Genomic DNA, 18,060 nt, shown 5'->3' on the forward strand with positions numbered 1-18,060 from the left:
CAACCTTTCTTCCCAGTCTCTGAAAGAGGCTTTGACACCGAATTTCAACTTCTCCACAAAACAGAGCTTGTTTAACAACATGTAACAATTTAATACGTGAATTTGCAAAATATAACCCACCAATACACAATGCGAAGGACAATAAGTAAGTAGTAGCAGAAGAATTAAGTCCATTTGCACACACACCCCACTTTCCCACAGAAAGGTTTTGCCCAAAGCGGCTTACAGGAAGATAAAACAAACATAGCTGGTCATATCGATAAAAACAGTTAAAGATATATCAAAACACACAGTTTCAAAATGCACAGATAACGACAATGAAAACAGCAGCCCAGACTAACACAAAACTTTATAAGTGACGGACCACTAAACATCAAAAGCCTGTTAGAACAAGAATATGTCTTTTAAGTGCTGAATGTCATCATCCATTCCATCATGATGTAGAAACCAGTGCTTATTGCATTTCATGGCTGGGTATTCAGTACAGAACTCCTGCACCCAACCCCTACTCCACTGTATATGTGGGACTGGACCCAAAAGGTTTACACGCAGGTAGAAATATGTTCACAGAGCCCTTGGACCAGAAGATTGCAGTACGCAGGATAGTACGCACCCCGGAAATGATCTCTTTCAGCTTCTGCCTTCTGGAAGAAGGTATAGGGTTATAAAGACCATGACTAGCCGCCTGAGAAACAGTTTCTACGCAAATGGTTCTAAACGCAGCATAAGGAGTCTCTATAGTATACTGTATTTTAAAATGGGGTTTCAGAGTTTTTAGGGGTTTTTGAATGTCTTATGTAGATTTTTCAATTTCATTGTTCTGTATGGGACAATGACAATAAAGGTATCATATCGTATCATAACGACACCAAGGAAGAGGCCACACATAATCACACAGCCAACTCACAGCAGCACATGATCAGTCCACCCATGTACAGCCACTCAATCGTTACCTTTCTTAGAGAGCCGCTCCACCCGCCGCGCCTCTATCTTGTCGCACTTCCGATACCTGCCAGTTAGTCAGACATGACATGGTCAGAGCAAAGAAATCAGCCACAAAGAAACTCATATCCGGTCCACCAGCGTAGGAGGAGCCGAAGGAGCTCTGGCCCACACCCTCCCACCAAGGCAGCAAAGGGTCAGGCCCACAGTACGCAGTCTTGCTCAAAGCAGATAGAAGAAGACTGTGGAGCTAGACACCGGCAGTGATGGACAGCTGGCCAAATACTCCTCAGTGGGGAAGAAAGCCCCATCTGAGAAAGGAAAGGCTCTTTTCTTGCCAGTGGCATTCATTTGTTTGTAAGAATTGTATGCTGCAATTTCATTGAAAATATCAAAGCAGTTTACAGCATATATAATAAAATACATGTGGTTTTTTAAATTAACTCCCCCCAATGCACACAGTTTATCATCTATCAATTACAGAAGATGTATTCTTAATTGTCTGCATAAGCCTAGTAGCAAGGAGAAGTTTAAGCTAATGCCTGAAGGTTAAAACAGAAGGTGCCTGGTGAATCTCTGCTGGAAGAGCTTTCTACAGGACTGAGGTTGTATTATTATTATTGTTGTTGTTGTTGTTATTGTTTTATTTATTATTATTATTATTATACCGCCCTTCATCATAAGATCTCAGGGCAGTTCCCAGAATAAAATGCAGGATACAAACAAGTAAAGCAAAACAACAAAGCAATAACATGTACAAATGCATAGTGTAGCCCATAGTAACTCAGGTCCTTGTTTTAAAATAACATGCTTCTAATCTCCGCAGCTATGGGAAACAGTAGGCGCCTCCAGATTTACTAATATTTTGTGGGAGGGATTTTGTGGGAGGGATGGGAAAATGCATCATGGAATAAGATGCATAAACCACTCCACAAGCACATCAGGATGGTTGCTCATTGTCATATAACCTCCCCACAAGCAAATCAGGACGCGTGCTCTATAAATAGGTTCCTGGGGGAGCCTAGTGCCCATATAACAGATAGCGATCCTCTCACCTTCTTGCATGACAGAATTGCCTTGGCTCAGAAACCTCTTCTGCATAGCTATTAAAAACACAGGAGTCCCATCCTCCTTGACACCTGTCCACCCTTCTGAGGATGACTCAAGCTAAGAGAGGGGGATGCAGCTTCCCAAGCCTGTGGCACATCTCCAGGTTCCCCACCCCCTAAAAAAGTTGCTAGTCCCTGCTTTCTACCACTGCTGTTTAGATACCTCAACTTGAGATTAAACCAAACAGCTCACCTTTGCATGCAAGAAGGTGAAGCTGTTGAGTTCACCATGATTAGGTGAGGTGTGAGGAACCTTTCTCAGGCTGAGGATTGAGTTCCCTAATGGAATTTCAAGAGAAATTAATGGGAGCCGCTACCAAATATAGTGCAAGGGAAGAATAAGGATGAGGGCAGGAAACACTGCCCAAATATCCTGATTCCGGATGGGCACCACCATTTTATTTCTGTTCTTCCACTCGATTTGGGCGCCATTTTATTTTAAGAATCCTGCGTAAGCTGCTTTTACAACTCCTATAAAGCGGGATGTAAGTATGCTAAATAAGCAAACCACCCAACCACTTCCAGACTTCACTGGAATTGGCACGTGGTTGGGCAAATATGCACCTGTGCTCCCCAATCCAACAAGAGACAAGCTGCTGTAGTATGCAAATCTCCATTGTCGAAATGGGGCAAACGTCTACACACTTACAGGCCTATCTTCCCTGCCTTAAGGCCCGGGAACTTGTTCTGTAAGTAGTGGCTGCCAAGGCATTTAGCAGGCAAGATTCTGCAGCCAAAACCGAGCTCTGCATGGGAACTGCGCAACTCCAGCATCTACCTAACCTCAGCCACAAAACCACTGGACGTCACCTACTTTCTTGGCTGGGCAGAGAACTCTTCGGTCATAGCTCCCAGTTCCCAAGCAGCACAGAAGAGAGAAGCCGGAGGGCAAAATTCAGTAAAGAACTGGGAACCCCCCAGGACATACTCACACGCAGCACTGCTTCTTGGTGTTTGGCCCGCCAAACTTCGGCTTGTCTAGGCAGTTGATGCACTCCCCACAGTCCTGCAGCTTCAGGCAGCCTTTGCACTTCCCACAGCGCGTCATTCTGTTCTTCTTGCCGTGGTGGTGATGGTGGGAGACGTGGCGACGCACAGGGGGTGGCGCGGCCTTAACGGCAGTATCTGCCTTCACTTGCTTCTGGTGGCCGCTTTCGCTCTCTGAGGCTGAGGAGGTCTCTGCGGAAGGGAAAGTTCAAAAAGATGACCGGAATGCAGCTCCATCTCGAGGCCCCAGAAAACATCTCTGTATGTCACCCAAATATTTCTGTGGGCTCAAGGAAAGCTCAGTGCAGCCAACGTAAAAAGGACCAGGCCACAAAAGGGATCTGATTCATTTATTAGGTCAGAGAATCATAGGACCGTCGAGTTGGCAGGGACCTCTGGGGTCATCTAGTCCAACCCCCAACTCAGCTAAAGCATCCATGACAGGTGGACATCCAGCCTCTGCTTAGAAACCTCCAAGGAAGGAGAGTCCACAATCACCCAAAGGAGACTGTTCCACTGGCGAATAGCTTTCCAAAGAGTTGGAGTTTTAATTAGGTAAGACTGTGTGCTATTGGCAAGAAGGGAACTCAGCCCATATAAAGGCTCCTGCATTTTCACTTTGAAACTAAAGGCTTAAGTATGGAATTACTCCTCCCAAATAAAGTACAGGCAACTCCTCATCTATGTGCGTCTGATTGATGTTTAACTGCACAAATGCACGGAAGTCAATTTTAAAATGACAAAACGGGCCTAGAAGAGCCCAGAAGGGGCAAAAAAGGCACGAAAACAGCACCCAGCAATCCCAGGAGCCTTTGCACCAACCTCTGAGGCCTGAAGAAAGTTGGAATTTGAGCAATGAGGTTTGGAGTGAGGAACTGTTTGGATGAAAGTGCCCTCCCATGGGGCTTCTGTTGGAGGAGGCCCAGCCCCTCACCTCCATCAACTGGGCCTGAGAAATACAGTCATACCTTGGTTGTCAAATGGAATCCACTCCAGAAGTCTGTTCAACTTCCGAAAACATTTGACAACCAAGGCACGGCTTCCAATTGGCTGCAGGAGCTTCATGCACCCAATCGGAAGCTGTGGAAGCCACGCCAGACGTTTGGCTTCCAAAAAATGTTCGCAAACCGGAACACTCACTTCCAGGTTTGCGGCATTCGGGAGTCAAAACGTTCCGAGTTGCAAGGCGTTCAGGATCCAAGCTACAACTGTATCTGGTTTTCAACATTGTGGTATATCACTAGATAAACAACGTGATATACTGATATACCACAATGTCTGAAATAAGGATGGGACTACGTAGAAGCAAAGGCTGCCTTCACGGTTTTTTTTCCACATTGTGATTTTTGCATAGCACAGACACATACACATCATAAGTCGTGATATATTGCCAGGTCAAAAATTATGAAACTGGTATCACAATACGGACTTTGAACCATTTTTGGATGCTGTATCGCCCAGCCCTAACATACATCATGATTTGCAATATATTGCCAGGTGAAAAATTATGAAAGCGATAGAACGATACGGACTTCGAACCGGTTTTGGACAATATATTGATATATTGCCCAGCTCTACCATCAGTCCTAGCCAAAACCAGTGTCCCCTGAATATGGCATGATGGCAGCGCTCTCCAGGATCTGTGCAGAGCTAACACTGGTTTTCCAGTCTTCCTTATAGCTCCCCTGATTATCCCACCGAGGATCAATAAACATCTTTGCCACATAGCTACAGAAGAAGGTGCCACATATTAGTGCGCCCATTAATAGCCCTGTGATCTTGCAGCTCAACACTCCTCAAGTTATCATGCTCACCCCTTAAAAAGAGGCCACAGAGCGTAAAGAATGCTTCAAGCTGGCATCCCCACACAACCACTCACCCTCTACTGTGGGCGATGCAGCGATCTCCTCCCTCTCCCGCAGCGGCAGGGCACTGAGGCGCGGCACATCCTCTGGCACCATGGCACGAGACTGCCCCAGGGCCACTGAGGCATGCCGACACACGTGCTTGATCCGAGGGCCCTGCACGGGGGACTCTTGGCCCTGCAAGGGAAGAGAATTAGGATCGGCCATGGGCATGAATGGTAAACAGCAGGGCCGGCCCTGAAAAACCACCCCCCAGTTCTCAGTGAACCTGTACCACCCGGCGCTTGCCAGGAGTACAGAGAAGGACTGCACTGCTAAAAGCCACTGGCAGGCCAGGCCAAGAAAGGCAATCTGCACAGAGGATACCCGTGTCTACATAGGACCCATTGCTCTGGAAACCAGAATCATCGTCACTAACTGGAGTTCAGCTACACCACTGTATACACATGCAAATAGGGCACCAGTTACCTGCTTCCTGTCCTCTTTCCTGTCCTCTTCTGCCACTTTGAGTTCAGTAGTCACCTCCTGCTTAACGGGGACCTTTGGAGTCTCAAAGAGCTCAGTATTGACTGTTTGACACCCCTATAGAGAAGAGACACACAGATGAAAGGTAGTTAGTTAGCATTTGAGACTCCTTTTGCATATACCAAATATCCCAAGCAACACTGGCCTCTCCCCATCATAATTGCAGCTCTCAGCCTGCGAATGTGTTTGTGGAAACTGATCTGTGATGCCAGTTGCACAAACACAGAACAACATGCCTATATGTATGGTGCGGTCCGGATATTGCTGAGACTCCAACTCCCATCAGCCCCAGCCAGCATGGTCAATGCTCAGGGATGCTGGGAGACATAGTCCACAACTTCTGGAGGGCACCATGTTAGCTAACTGCATTACAAAGCACTGGACAGTCCAATGGCTGGTACTAAAAATTCAGACTCTCTTTAAAAAGCAAAACAAAGATGACACTGGAAACCCACAGTCTTGGCTCCCTAAAAGTGAAGGCCATTTGCATGGGACTTGTGAAAACAAGAGGTGCTTCAGTGGGAGCTGTGTGACTTCTACTCTCAGTATAGCTACTGTACTCCAATCACCACCTTCAGCCTCAGCTTCTCTCCCTCCCTCCTTCATCCCCACACTTATAGACTTGTAGAGCTGGAAGGAACCCCTGAGGGTCAATTAGTCCAACCCCCTGCAATGCATTACTGGTCTATTTCAGGATTCTCGGCTTTTCTTCCCCAAACCACATCAACACACACAAAAATCAAAACTATTGGGGGGGGGCAACATTAATTATACAACCAGAAACAAAGCTTTCAAAATAGAAGCACATGCATTTATGTACGCTTGCTCTTTATGTTAATGTAATAAAATCAAAGAGTGCTTTCTGAATGCAAAATGGAGAATTTCGCTTACCTAGAAATTCTGGTTGTTCAACGAATATGAGGTTTAGCTTATTTAAACACAACTCCAGACTCTTTAGACACAGATTTAAGTAGAAAAGGTATTCCCAAGTAAGAGTCAAGCACAGAACATAATCTACAATGCAGAATTCAGCATCCAGAAACTCTCCGCTTTCAGACTTTTAAAAGCTAGTGTTACATTCCTAAGATTACAATCAGAGGCTTGAAGGTGTGTGGTCAACTGATCAGATCTCAGGTGTGTGTGTGTTTTGTGGAGACCATTTCAGCTGTGAGTTTTGGAAGACATGCTCCCTACCTTACAGGCCTTTTTCCACCTGCCCTGGGAAGGCAGGGCCCTGACTGACTCCAGTTACAAAAGCTGAGGCTGTTGAACAGACTCTTTGGCTGGAGTATTACTTAGCAGGTTTCGTGGGGAAGGGAGGTTTGCTGTGGTCATTGATACTAATTTTTCATTTCTTTATTTCAGATCTTCTTATGATTTACATGGAAATTGTTCAATGTGTACTTTTTGATGTTTCATTAATTGTTTATGACTTCTGTTATATTTGTAGTTATGAAATGTTTTCACATTGCAAGCCACCTCGAGCACTGTTTTAATTTTGGGAAAGCGACATACACATAAAACGATCAATTGATGGTGGGAAAGAGATATAGATTTTGGCGTGGCCAGGGGCTGGCCTTCAGTACCCTCCCTGGCTTCCAGCCCTGACAAGTGGACGTGAAGTTATGCAAAACAAGTAGATCTGCTTAATCTGCATAATCTAAACAGGTCACCAATTTCCTTGCAAAGGACTTTTGATTACTTTAGCACATTGCCCTGGATGTGGCCATGCCATGTGTTGGTCTTTCTTAGAACTGCTGTGCACGTCTTTTTTTTTGTCTGGGGGAAGGGCCAAAGCTTGGTGGCAGAGCAGAGTGTAGAAATAAAAGGGAAGTTCTCACGACGGAGGGATGTAAGAAGCGGATTCCCCCAAGGACCAGTATTTTTGCTTGTTTATAAATCACCTGCATTTAGGGATGAGCAACGAGGTGGCCAAGTTCTCTGATGACACCCTAGTGTGCAGCGTGGTGAGGGACTGCGAGGAGCTCCCAAAGGATGCACCCAAGCTAGGCGAATGGGCATTAAGATGGCAAATGTGATTCGATGAAGCAAGGGCAAAGTGGCACACACTTGGGTAAAAAAAAATCACATATATGGTTAAGGGGTTCTGAACCAGCAATGAGTAAAAGGAAAAGGGTTACTGGGGCTCGATGCAAATGCAGACCCAGCGTGCAGCAGTGTGGAAAAGGCAAATTCCGTGTTAGGGAAAGGGACTGAAAATAAAACTGCCAATGTAATAATGCCGACATACAAATCTATATAGTGTGCCTGCACTCAAGATTACTGTGTACGGTTCCAGCTCCCACACCTCAAAAAGGATATCATAGGGCACGGAAAAGTTAAATCAAGATGGTTCCGAGGCTGGGCAACTCGCCTATGAGAAGGGCTGGGTGATATCAGCTTTTCAATGTTGCGATTTATCACCAATCGAACACCATGATATCGTGATACATCACGATGTTGAAAAGCAGAAGGAGGAATAAGTTGCATTGGGTGGGGCCCCACGATGCACTGGGGTGAAGCCGCCTCAGCAGGAATGCCAGCAGTTTCACCCCGGGGTCTCGTGGGGCCCCGGCCAAGGCAGCTTATTCCTCCTTCCGGGCGCTGGTGGCAGTGTAACTCAGGACCGATGGCGGTTTCACCCACGATATATCGCCAGGTGAAGGCACCATCACACTCTGGTCCTCAAACCAGTCCTGGGAAATGCATCAACTATACCTATGAGGAAAGGTTACAATATTTGGGACTTTTCGTTTAGAAAAGGCAAGTTTTTCTCCTTCCCTCATAATACTGGAATCCAGTGTCATTCAAGGAAGCAGAACATTGGAAGATTCCAGATAGGAAAAAGGACATGCTTCTTCACACAGAGCATAGATCTCCTGCCCCAAGATGTAGTTATAGCTAGTGCTCGAAACTCCCATTGTTCTAGGTGCATTTTGCAACATGGAATTTCATCAGTGCGAGCAGTTTCTGAGCTCTGGGTGCAGTACTGTGCCTAAGATTTCAGGTTAAAACTGCAGAGTGGAAGGAAAAGAGGACCTTTTTCTGCCTCCCCACTTCCAGCTACTCTCTGAAGACTGGAGAAGAGACCCTCTTAAGAATATTAGAGGGGTGGGCAGGGGAAAGACTAGACCGTGTGAAAAATGAACATAACATTTTAGCTGCAGTTCATTCATTTTCAGCTTTGTGTTCCTGTTATAAAAAGTGCACCTAGACATTCCGTTGTTGCACCCATAACCTAGGTTTAAGGTGCCATTTAGCTCCTAGATTTCATATCTCAGTTTCTAACACTGGTCATGGCCCACCAGTTTGGATGACAACTTGGTGGAGGACAGGTCTACCAATGGCTACCAACTACAATGGTTGTGCCCTGTCTCCAGGATCAGAGGCTGCATTCCTCTCTGAACTGACCTGTTCCTGGAAAGCGTAAATGGGATCAGGTGTTGCTCTCAGGTCCTGCTTGGCCATTGTGAGAACAGAATGTTGGACTGGATGACCCTTTGGTCTCATCCAGAAAGATTCTTAGGTCACAGCCTTATTTGGCTGGCCCAATTATCACAACTTCTTTTAATGCAGGGATGGAGAACCTGTGGTCCTTCCAATGTCGTGACTGCTGGCCATGCTGCATGCAGCTGATGGGAATTCAATAACATAGTTGGTTAGAGCATGGTGCTGATGATGCCTAGGTTGCAGGCTCAATCCCCGTATGGGACAGCTGCATATTCCTGCATTTCAGGAGGTTGGACTACAGGATCCTCAGGGTCCCTTCCAATTCTATGATTCTAAGTACCCCATCTCTGTTTTTAATGGAAAAAATGACCTATGTGGACAGTTATACAGGGTTAATGTTAAGTTTACCCACAACGTCTCTTGATGAACAGTACACAGTGGGGCATGGAGCTTAAAAACAAAACAGATGAAGCAAAATCATTAACCGAGGCCCCAAAGACCACCGGCATTTCCTTCTACAAATGCACAGCCTTGCCTATCGCGCCAAAGCCTTGCCACTCCCACCCCTGAGGCTTCTCTTACCGGCGTCATTTTGAAGTGCTTCTGCTGATCGATCTTGTACAGCTGCACCTTGGCACGAGTGAGCAAGCTGTATACCTTATCCATGCTTGACAGCTGGGTAATAAGGGGCTTGGGCTCCTCTGGAGGGGGCTTCAGTGCCTCCGAGCGCAGGCTAGCTGGCTCTCCCTCACTCTCTGAACTCTCAGCTGCCACCTCCTCCTCCTCCTCCTCCTCCTCCTCCTCTTCCGCTTGGGCCGACGGAGGCAGAATCCTCCGGATGGCCACCTTGTGAACTACGCCAGGAGAATTGACATCCTCCATGGTGATCAGCTCTTTGCCCTGAGCCCCAAGTGGCCTAGAAACCTCTGGGAAGAGGGGCAGGGCAAGGTGGTTCGTCCTTCCCAACAGCTTCTTGCCACTGCGGGTCACCACTGGCTCGTAAGGGAGCAGGAGACCCTCTTGCTGCAGTGCGGGGAGGTCCCTCCTGAGCTCGGGGGATGCAGGCACTAGATCAGATTCCTCAGGAGACACCGTCAGAGATTCGTAGATCTTAAGGTGTGCCTCGCTGGGTGTGAACTGGGGGGCTCGCAGCAGCAGGGTCCGCTTGGCCGGGGGAGATGGGGTTGGCGCTGGAGTACTGAGCAAAGGAGACGAATCTTCACAAGGAAGATGGAAGAGCGCCTTGCCCGTATCCTTGGGGGGCGACGGGGGGCTCAGTGAGGTCCACCTGAATGTGGGCTCCCGAAGGATGGAACGGCGCTTCTCTGGTAGGGCGGGAATGGAGGAAGTTAGGAGGGGCACACTGGGGGAAGGCGGGGGCGACAGGGCCCGAGAGGTATCTTTATCAGGGGAGCTAGGGGCTGGGGGAGTCAGCTGAAGGGGAGTCTCCAGCAGCGGCAGCATGGGAGTCTCCTGCTTGTCTGCACAAGGCCCATCCGCCGCAGCGCTTTCCACGGGCTTGGCTGCCTTCTGCGGAACCTCATCCATAAAGCGGCGGGGTGTCCGGATGAGGCGCGACGAGCGGGCGCTCACCACGGGCATGATGAACTGGCGGATATTCTTCAGGAAGTTGGCCTTGTGACCTAGCGCCTCTTCGAAGCCGGGCCCGCCAGGCTGCTGTGCAGCTGCTAGAGCCTCCTCCCTGGCTTTGGCCGGCAGGTGCTGAGAAGCCAAACGCTGGGCCCGCTGCGTAGCGGTCAGGGGAGGACGCCCACGACCCCTTTTCAAACACTGCGCCCGCGTGGAAAGGGCAATGCTGGAAGTCCCCTCCTCGGAAACAACTCCTGACCCGTCACTCTGCGGGCAGGGCTGCTGGTGCTCTTGTTGGCCAGCTATCTCACTGAGCGAAGCAGGAACACCACCTCCCGGTGCTGGAGCTTCTGGTTCTGGCTCAGAGGCCTCCAGCTCCAGGACAGGAGCCTCTGAGAGTTGCTCAGATTCTTGGGCAATCACCTCCAGTTGTGGCTCTGGCTCTGGCTCTGGGGCAGCAAGTTCTGGCTGGGGCTCTGGCTCTGGGAAAAGGACTTCTGCTTGAGATTCTGGAGTAGAAGTCTCCTCTTTCTGTTCTGGCTCTGGGGCAGACCCGTCTGACTCTGACAAAGGTGCCTCTGACTCCGATACAGACCGGGAAGGAAGCGGGGAGATTCCCTTCCTCGGCACAACGCTCCACTTCCTCTTGCGGCCCCTCCTGTGCCCGGGAGTTTTTAGCCGGACGTGGGTCACCACCAGCTGGCCGGACTTGTGCCGCTTGGCCTTTGAGAAGAACTTCAGGATGAGTGGCGGCTTCTTCGGGGGCTCCTGGGGCGGAGGGGAGGGGCTGGCCGCTTGGCACGGCGAGGGTGACCGAGGGCTGCTGCTGCTGCTGGGTTCCAGGGTGGAATCTGGAGCTTTGGTGCTTTGACAAGGAGGCTTGGGTTTCACAACAAGCCTCTTTGTGAAAGAGCCCCGTGGCCGGCCTCGCGGCCTGGGCGACACAGCAGAGTTGAGGTCCTTCTCCATTTGTGACGGGAGGGCAGGGGAGACGGAGGGTTTCGTGGGGTCGCCAGGCTCCAGGTCTGCTTCAGGCTGCTCAGGAAGCATGCCGCCAGCTTGGGGGCTGGAAGCCGACAGCCGATCTGTCCTTGCTGGAGACCCCTTGTTGCTCTGAAGCAGCTCAGCCAAAGCCTTCACCATCCGCTCCCGCTGGGATTCCACAGCTCTCTGCTTCGACAGACGCTTGGAAAGGGTGTCCTCAGCAAGCCCCCTTTTTTTCCGACCACGTGCCGGCAGCACTGCACCTGCAAGGAGAGAAGGAAACCTTGGCTGTCAAAATGCCTCTGGAGTTTCCAACCTACAAGGGCAGTGTGTACAGCACCAGGCCCTGGATATAACATGCTGGGAAGCGCTCCTCCAGAGAGCTGAAGGATGCTCAATACTTCAACTTGCAGACAATTTTGTCAAAACGGTTAAACACTTGGACTGGTCACTTACAGTAAGCAAACAACTGCTTCCAGGTGGCACCACTGACAGCATGTGCACATAGACAGGCAGCACCCATAATTCCTTACTAGCAGAAGAACATAGCAGGACACTGAAGAAGGCATTTTCTTCGACCAATGATTAGTAACATGTATTCCCCACTTTTGAGGAGACAAGACTTTTCAGCACCTATGCTCCAGAGCTCCCTGCCTTTTGATATGACAGTCACTGTCTTGTTTCTGGTGCCTACTAAAAACTCCCTTTTGTTTAGGCAAGCCTAGCCAGACACATAATTTTTATTTGTTTTTTTTATGTCTACTTGTCCTTAAGCTGCAGATTTTATCCACATTTTGACTTTCTTTTAAAGTTTGTTGAATTTATCAATATATAAAGAAATTAATAAGAAAATGCTATTTTATATAAATTGCTTAGACTTCTTTCTTTTAAAATCAAGTGGTCTATACATTTTGTTAAATAAATGTTCTCTCAGATTCTCTTCAGTATTCCCCAGAATGCACCTATAGGGAAGCTGTGATAAAACACATTTTTTAAAAATCTCAATCAACTCTTTGCAAGTCAGATGATGAACCAGTTAAACATTCTTCTATCGGTTGGCAGGCCTTGTAACAACAGAAAGCAAGAAGACACAATTTGCTAGGAACAAATGTGAAACTCCCTATCTGGTAGGCATGCAACTGAGCTAAGGCAAACGGCATGACAAAAAGATGGGAAAAGAGCTGGGCTTCTCATCGCATATTAAATTTTTATGCCACCCTTCATCCAAGGATCACAGGGTGGCCGTGTATGTTATCAAAGCACAAAAATGCATAACATAGTAACAAAACAAAAAAATTACCCACCCAGTTTAAAAGACCATAGTTGGCTTAATTAGCTAAAGGCTACCTTTGCTGCTGTTTTAGTTCAAATTTTGGATGCTGCTTTTATACTGTAACTGTTTCATTTTCTCACCTGTACTATGGCATTGGTAGCTGTCTATTTTCACTACGTAAAGTTGATCTCAGTGTTCCATGAGCTGAAGATCAAGACACACAAGCAGGGCAACTAATTAATATAATGAATTGCTTGCTTTGGATAGCTTTCTTGTAACAAAAAACACCACATCTAGACTCCCTGTGCCTGCTTTTTTTTGTAAGAAAGTCGCACATAATCTAAACATGCTGTTAACATGTAACATGTAGTCTGGCCCTCTGACAGAATGCTGTGCTTTACTACTATTATTATTATTCGTTTAGTCTGGCTATGCTTGTTTCTGTTCAACAGAATTTCTTAATCGGTTTTTTATGTGTTGTTTTTCCATGTTGCTATTGCTGGGACTTAAATGTGTGTGCAGATGCTCCAGACCACTGTCAGATCAGCCAGAAAACCACCAAGAGGCAACTGCAATGGCACCCTTACCTCTTTTAAACCGTAGAGCAGCACGCAGCGAGCTCTGAGAGGCGTCATCCTCTGAGTGGAAGCCCAGGAACTCCTTCTGCCAGGCAAGAGAGAAGGAACTGGAGTCACAAGTGAGGGTCACATTCAAGGAAGAAACCACCCGGCCCTTTCCTTACAGCAGGTCACCCATGTAGCCAAGGTTAAACCCCTTTCTTCCAACACCGCTGCACAACTCTGGGGTGTCTCCCCATCACCACCACTGCCCATACAATTCTTTGAAAATAAAGGGGGAGGATTTATTTACATTTCTAAGTCACACTTTATTCAACCAGATTCCAGGGCAGCGTACAATAGACAAAACACCTGGGCAGGGCTGTGTACAAAGTGTTAATGGCAGAGCAGCAAGACACATGTCCAAAAATACGCCCTGCAGAGTTACTCGGCATCATTCAGATTTGTTTGATGAGAAGTGTCACAGAGCTTATTCAAATGCACACCAAAACATGTGTACATCTACTGGGAATTGTGTGCAAAATGAGCAGTTTACAATATGAAGACACAAAAATACACACCACAAGCAAAAAAAAATACTCCCACTTTAAAAGGTCATAAGATGGTTTAATTAGCCAAAAGCCTGGGGAAGAGGGATGTTTTTGCCTAGCGCCTAAAGGTATCTTACAAAGGTGCCAGGTGAGCCTCCCTGGAGAGAGCACTCCACAAAAAAGGGTCTCAGATTATTGATCCATTCACAACTGACACACTGTGTATAAGAGTATCAGCCCAACACATCGGTAACTTTACATGGAAACCCAAGTGCTATGTAACAGTTTCCCCACATCTATACAAAGTAACCTCAGGCCCACATCTGAGCACATAGTGGACTCATCTTTGGATGTGCAGAGAAAGTTCCTGGGCCTGCTGTCCCTCTCTTCTGAAAGGTGAGAGTCTGGGTCTCAGCAAGCACAAAAACCCCAGACATAGCCAGAAATTTATCCATGTTGGGGGACTGATTCTGAAGGTCCCAAAGGAATTTAGGGAACTCTCAGGCACTGCATGCAAGGCTGGAGGTAATGGCCGCTTAGTGACAGATGGGATGCAAAATGTGCACCAGATTATGGATGGAGCAACTCCTGGAGAAGATCAACAGGGAAGCGTGAGGGCCATTATTCCTCTTTACCTATTTTTTGTGGATTCTCACATTCTCTAACATTTGCAGCTATAAAGTGGGTGGTTGCTTCAACAGCTTCTAAATTCGAATTCAAGTCCTTCTGCATCCCCATGCAGCTGTGCTGCAAAGGGGAAGCATAACTGGTAGTAGACAGCTGCTGTAAGCTGTGGATATGCACTGCACATGCACCAAGATATGCCTTAGTCTATATCAGAGCTGTGGAACCTGTGGTCCTCTAGAAGTTGCTGGACTCCAACTCCCATCAGAACCACCCCACCTGGCGGATAGATGGGCTCTGTTGAACCAGCAATCTCTGGAGAGTCAAAGGTTCCTCAACCCTGGGCTAGATGCTGCTATTCAGTGCTGATTTGGATATGGCATATGTGCCAACTTAGTAACACCTACCTAGCCAATGCTTCCTCCTTTCTCTCCACTGTGTGCATATAGTATAGATGTAATAGACTGTCAAAGGAAGGCCTACAATTCAGAATTTGCTCATTGTTCCAGAAAGAGTTTTCAGCACTTTTGCACCAAGAGAATTCAGCAGGATCATCTCAAAATGCACCACAGAACATGTGGTCTACTACTGCAGTAGAGAGCAACCAGCCAGGAAATGAAAGTTCCTTATAATTCTTGTGAGTGAGTTCTTCATTTTCTAACTGTTGTTCTCTGTTCAATGCAGTGAATGGTGTGAGACAGAACTCTGGGTTCCATTCCAAAATTCTCAGTATGTTTGAGCCGACAGGTGAGACCAAACCTGTGTTCAGCTAAGGGAGTGGATCAGGTGGGGTAACTGTTATTTTACCCCATTCCTCAGTCAAAAAGAGGGCCCCAGAGCAGCTTACAAATGTCAGTGATAGCACCTGGTGTGATTTGGCCAAGAAACAGAAACTAGGATAGGACTATGCAGTTAGATGCAAACTTGCTTCTTAATTGAGAGATCAGCAGGGCAGGTGTAGTACCAGTTCACCCCTATACTTTATGTCATGGAAATGAATGGCAGCTATCCATTCCTGTGGGAAATGAATTACAGTGGGGGCAAAACTTTCCCTTCATCCATACAGCTCAGACTAGTCTCACTTCTGGGCTGCATGAATATATTTTCATGCCCATCACCAGAAAAATAGAAACAGGGTTATGTTGAGGTAGAAAAGGTGCTCCCAGTTCCACATCCGTACATACTTCAGTGTTGGCACTGCTACTGCAGCAATGGGGAGCGGGGCGGGCAAGAACCAAACACTTTGTTTTGCTTTAGTCTGCAAGTGCATGCCTTGTTTTTTGTGCAAACTGCAGCAATAGGAGCAAGTGGTGGTTTCAACTTCTGGGAACTGGAGGTAGCAAACAGGGTTGGCAGGACAAGAACTGGAACTTGCCACCCTCTCCTCCGTCCCAAACCTGGTGGGCTTTCAGGTAGCCTCATTGTTCTCTCAATCTCATAGTAAAATCAGGTGGCTGAGAGTCTATCAGTTTAGGAAAGAAACAGGGCTACCAACAAAGAAGGCATCAGCGTCCACATACTTGGGGAAAACCATAGATAAAGGAAGACGCAAGTTTGTGATCAAAACGACATTTTAGGTGAAGGGAAAGAAAAGAACCCAAACCACCTAACATGAACCTGTGAGCTTAAGAGGATCATTATGGCAGTTGAGCCTCTACATCACTGTTTCCCAAACTTGGTTCTCCAGCTGTTTTTGGACTACAACTCCCATCATCCCTAGCTAGCAGGACCAGCGGCCAGGGATCATGGGAACTGTAGTTCAAAAACAGTTGGAGACCTAAGTATGGGAAACACTGCTACACACACACACACACACACACACACACACACACCCCTAAAGCAGAGATGGGGAGACTTTTTCAGCCTGAGGGCCACCGTTTAAGGAAGAAATATAATTGGTGGGCAGAACCAGAGGCAAAGTGGGCACAGCAACAACATTCTAGCCAAGCAAAAGCACTTTGGGGGCACAGCATGGCCAGTGAGGAGTGTGGTCCGGGGAGAGTTCAGAGGGCAAGCTCGAGGGCCACATTTGGCCCCTGGGTGTATGCTTCCAAGCCCTGGTCTAAGGAACCAGAATTCAGCCAGAAACGCCCTCTTCAGGGTGTTACTCATGCACACAGCAAGTCTCCCCTCACACCTGGCTGAGTTGTCCTTTTGCAACAACTTGCTGTGTGCAGACACCAACTCATAGAGAAGGGCTCCATGCAACTAGGCTTCCCAATCATGCAGTCTCTGCATGCAAATAGGTACTCGCAAGTGAGTTCTTCTGCTTTTAGACCTGCCCCACTCCAGCGTCAACACCAGTATACCCTACACATAACTAAGACGGACTAGAGCTTGTGCAAGTCGATCCAGAAAGTCCAGGGCAGAGAGAAGCTTGATATGCGGAATGTTCATGCATCCGTTGATAACAAACTGAGGATTGAGAGGGAAGACAACTGACCTGCCAAAGGCCTGACAGCTTACAGCAAGTATCCTGAAGAATTTGGGGGTGGGGGAGAAAGAAATAGGGAGGTGCCTTTCCTCTCTCGAGAACTGCGTTTTCTCCCTCTCAATATATAGCTAGAAAATACCAAGGTTTGGGTCCTAGTAATCCTCTAGTATGATACAGAAGAAAGCCTCAGTGATGGGAGGGGGGAGCAGGGGCAGGGAGCAGACCAAGGCCCCTCCACAAAGGTGTCCCCAAGGGCACCTCTTGGCTTTCTCCTATGTAAGCGAGTGGTTGCCATTAAATCCTACAGGAAAGTAGTAGGTAAGGGAGTCATTTCCTAATGGACAATCTTCTGGGACTGCATGCTAGGGGTGGGTGGGTGGGAGCAGCAACCAAAATAAGCATGTTAATGGATGTGACAGTAGGCTACGTTCCAGACGCATGAAAGCAAGTGCTGTCTATGCACCTATAGCTACCTCCACCCAGGCAGGCAAGATCCGCCATCAGGTACTTTAGGAAGGAATGAGGGAGGACTGAAAGGTGTGGCCTAGTGAGACTCTTGAAGGTCACACAGAGAAGGCTGTAGGGGGGCACATCAGCCCCAAGGTTCCCTATCCTCCCAATAAGGGCACCTGCAGACCTGGGTGGCCAAGCACCCACAGGCAGGTTGGCAAGCCCTCCTTCCAGACAAGAAACCCCACACATCCTAACAGGCATTCCCCCTACATGTGTCATTTATCAATATAAAAGACTAGAGCTGCAACGTTTGATTAAAACTTTGAAATGGAACTGAACAATCGCCTTAAAAAGGTGCCCCTGATTAAGTGAGTGAATTGTTTTAATATTACTGTGACACAAGTGTTCATAAAAATTGCAGATGACCATCGCAATAGGGCAGTTCCAGAAGGGCAGCAAACACAGCAAAGAACGCTGTAGTACCTTAGACTAATCTAAGGTAGACATAAGCCTTCATGGGCTACAATCCACTTTGTCAGATGTATGAAGCATTTTTTAAATAATTGGTAGAGACGTATGTACATTTTCTGAGAGCAGTGGTAGGAAGCAGTGAAGCCAGAAGGAAACAAAATGCATAAACAACAGACAGAGAAATTATGAAAAAACCTAAGTGAGTGACCATTAACAAGACAAGGTTGGCAATAATGCAGAGCTCC

At 47.5% G+C, this 18,060-nt stretch overlaps 1 protein-coding gene across 3 annotated transcripts in view; it reads right to left on the reverse strand.

The window, feature by feature from the left end:
- The window catches only part of KMT2B (lysine methyltransferase 2B), a 64,417-nt gene that overhangs the window by 38,642 nt on the left and 7,715 nt on the right, over window positions 1–18,060 (reverse strand). The window contains exons 2-7 of one of the 3 annotated variants that reach the window (XM_079985875.1): window positions 13,313–13,385; window positions 9,461–11,715; window positions 5,372–5,485; window positions 4,918–5,080; window positions 2,984–3,230; window positions 954–1,009 (exon numbers count right to left, since the gene is read on the reverse strand). In XM_079985875.1, coding sequence (XP_079842001.1) covers window positions 954–1,009; window positions 2,984–3,230; window positions 4,918–5,080; window positions 5,372–5,485; window positions 9,461–11,715; window positions 13,313–13,385 — 2,908 coding nt within the window. Of the gene's footprint in view, window positions 1–953; window positions 1,010–2,983; window positions 3,231–4,917; window positions 5,081–5,371; window positions 5,486–9,460; window positions 11,716–13,312; window positions 13,389–18,060 lie in introns of all 3 variants that reach the window. The other 2 variants (XM_079985874.1, XM_079985876.1) reach the window with 2 other exon arrangements.

The sequence above is a fragment of the Podarcis cretensis genome (assembly GCF_951804945.1).
Source record: "Podarcis cretensis genome assembly, chromosome: 8".
NCBI lineage: Eukaryota > Metazoa > Chordata > Lepidosauria > Squamata > Lacertidae > Podarcis > Podarcis cretensis.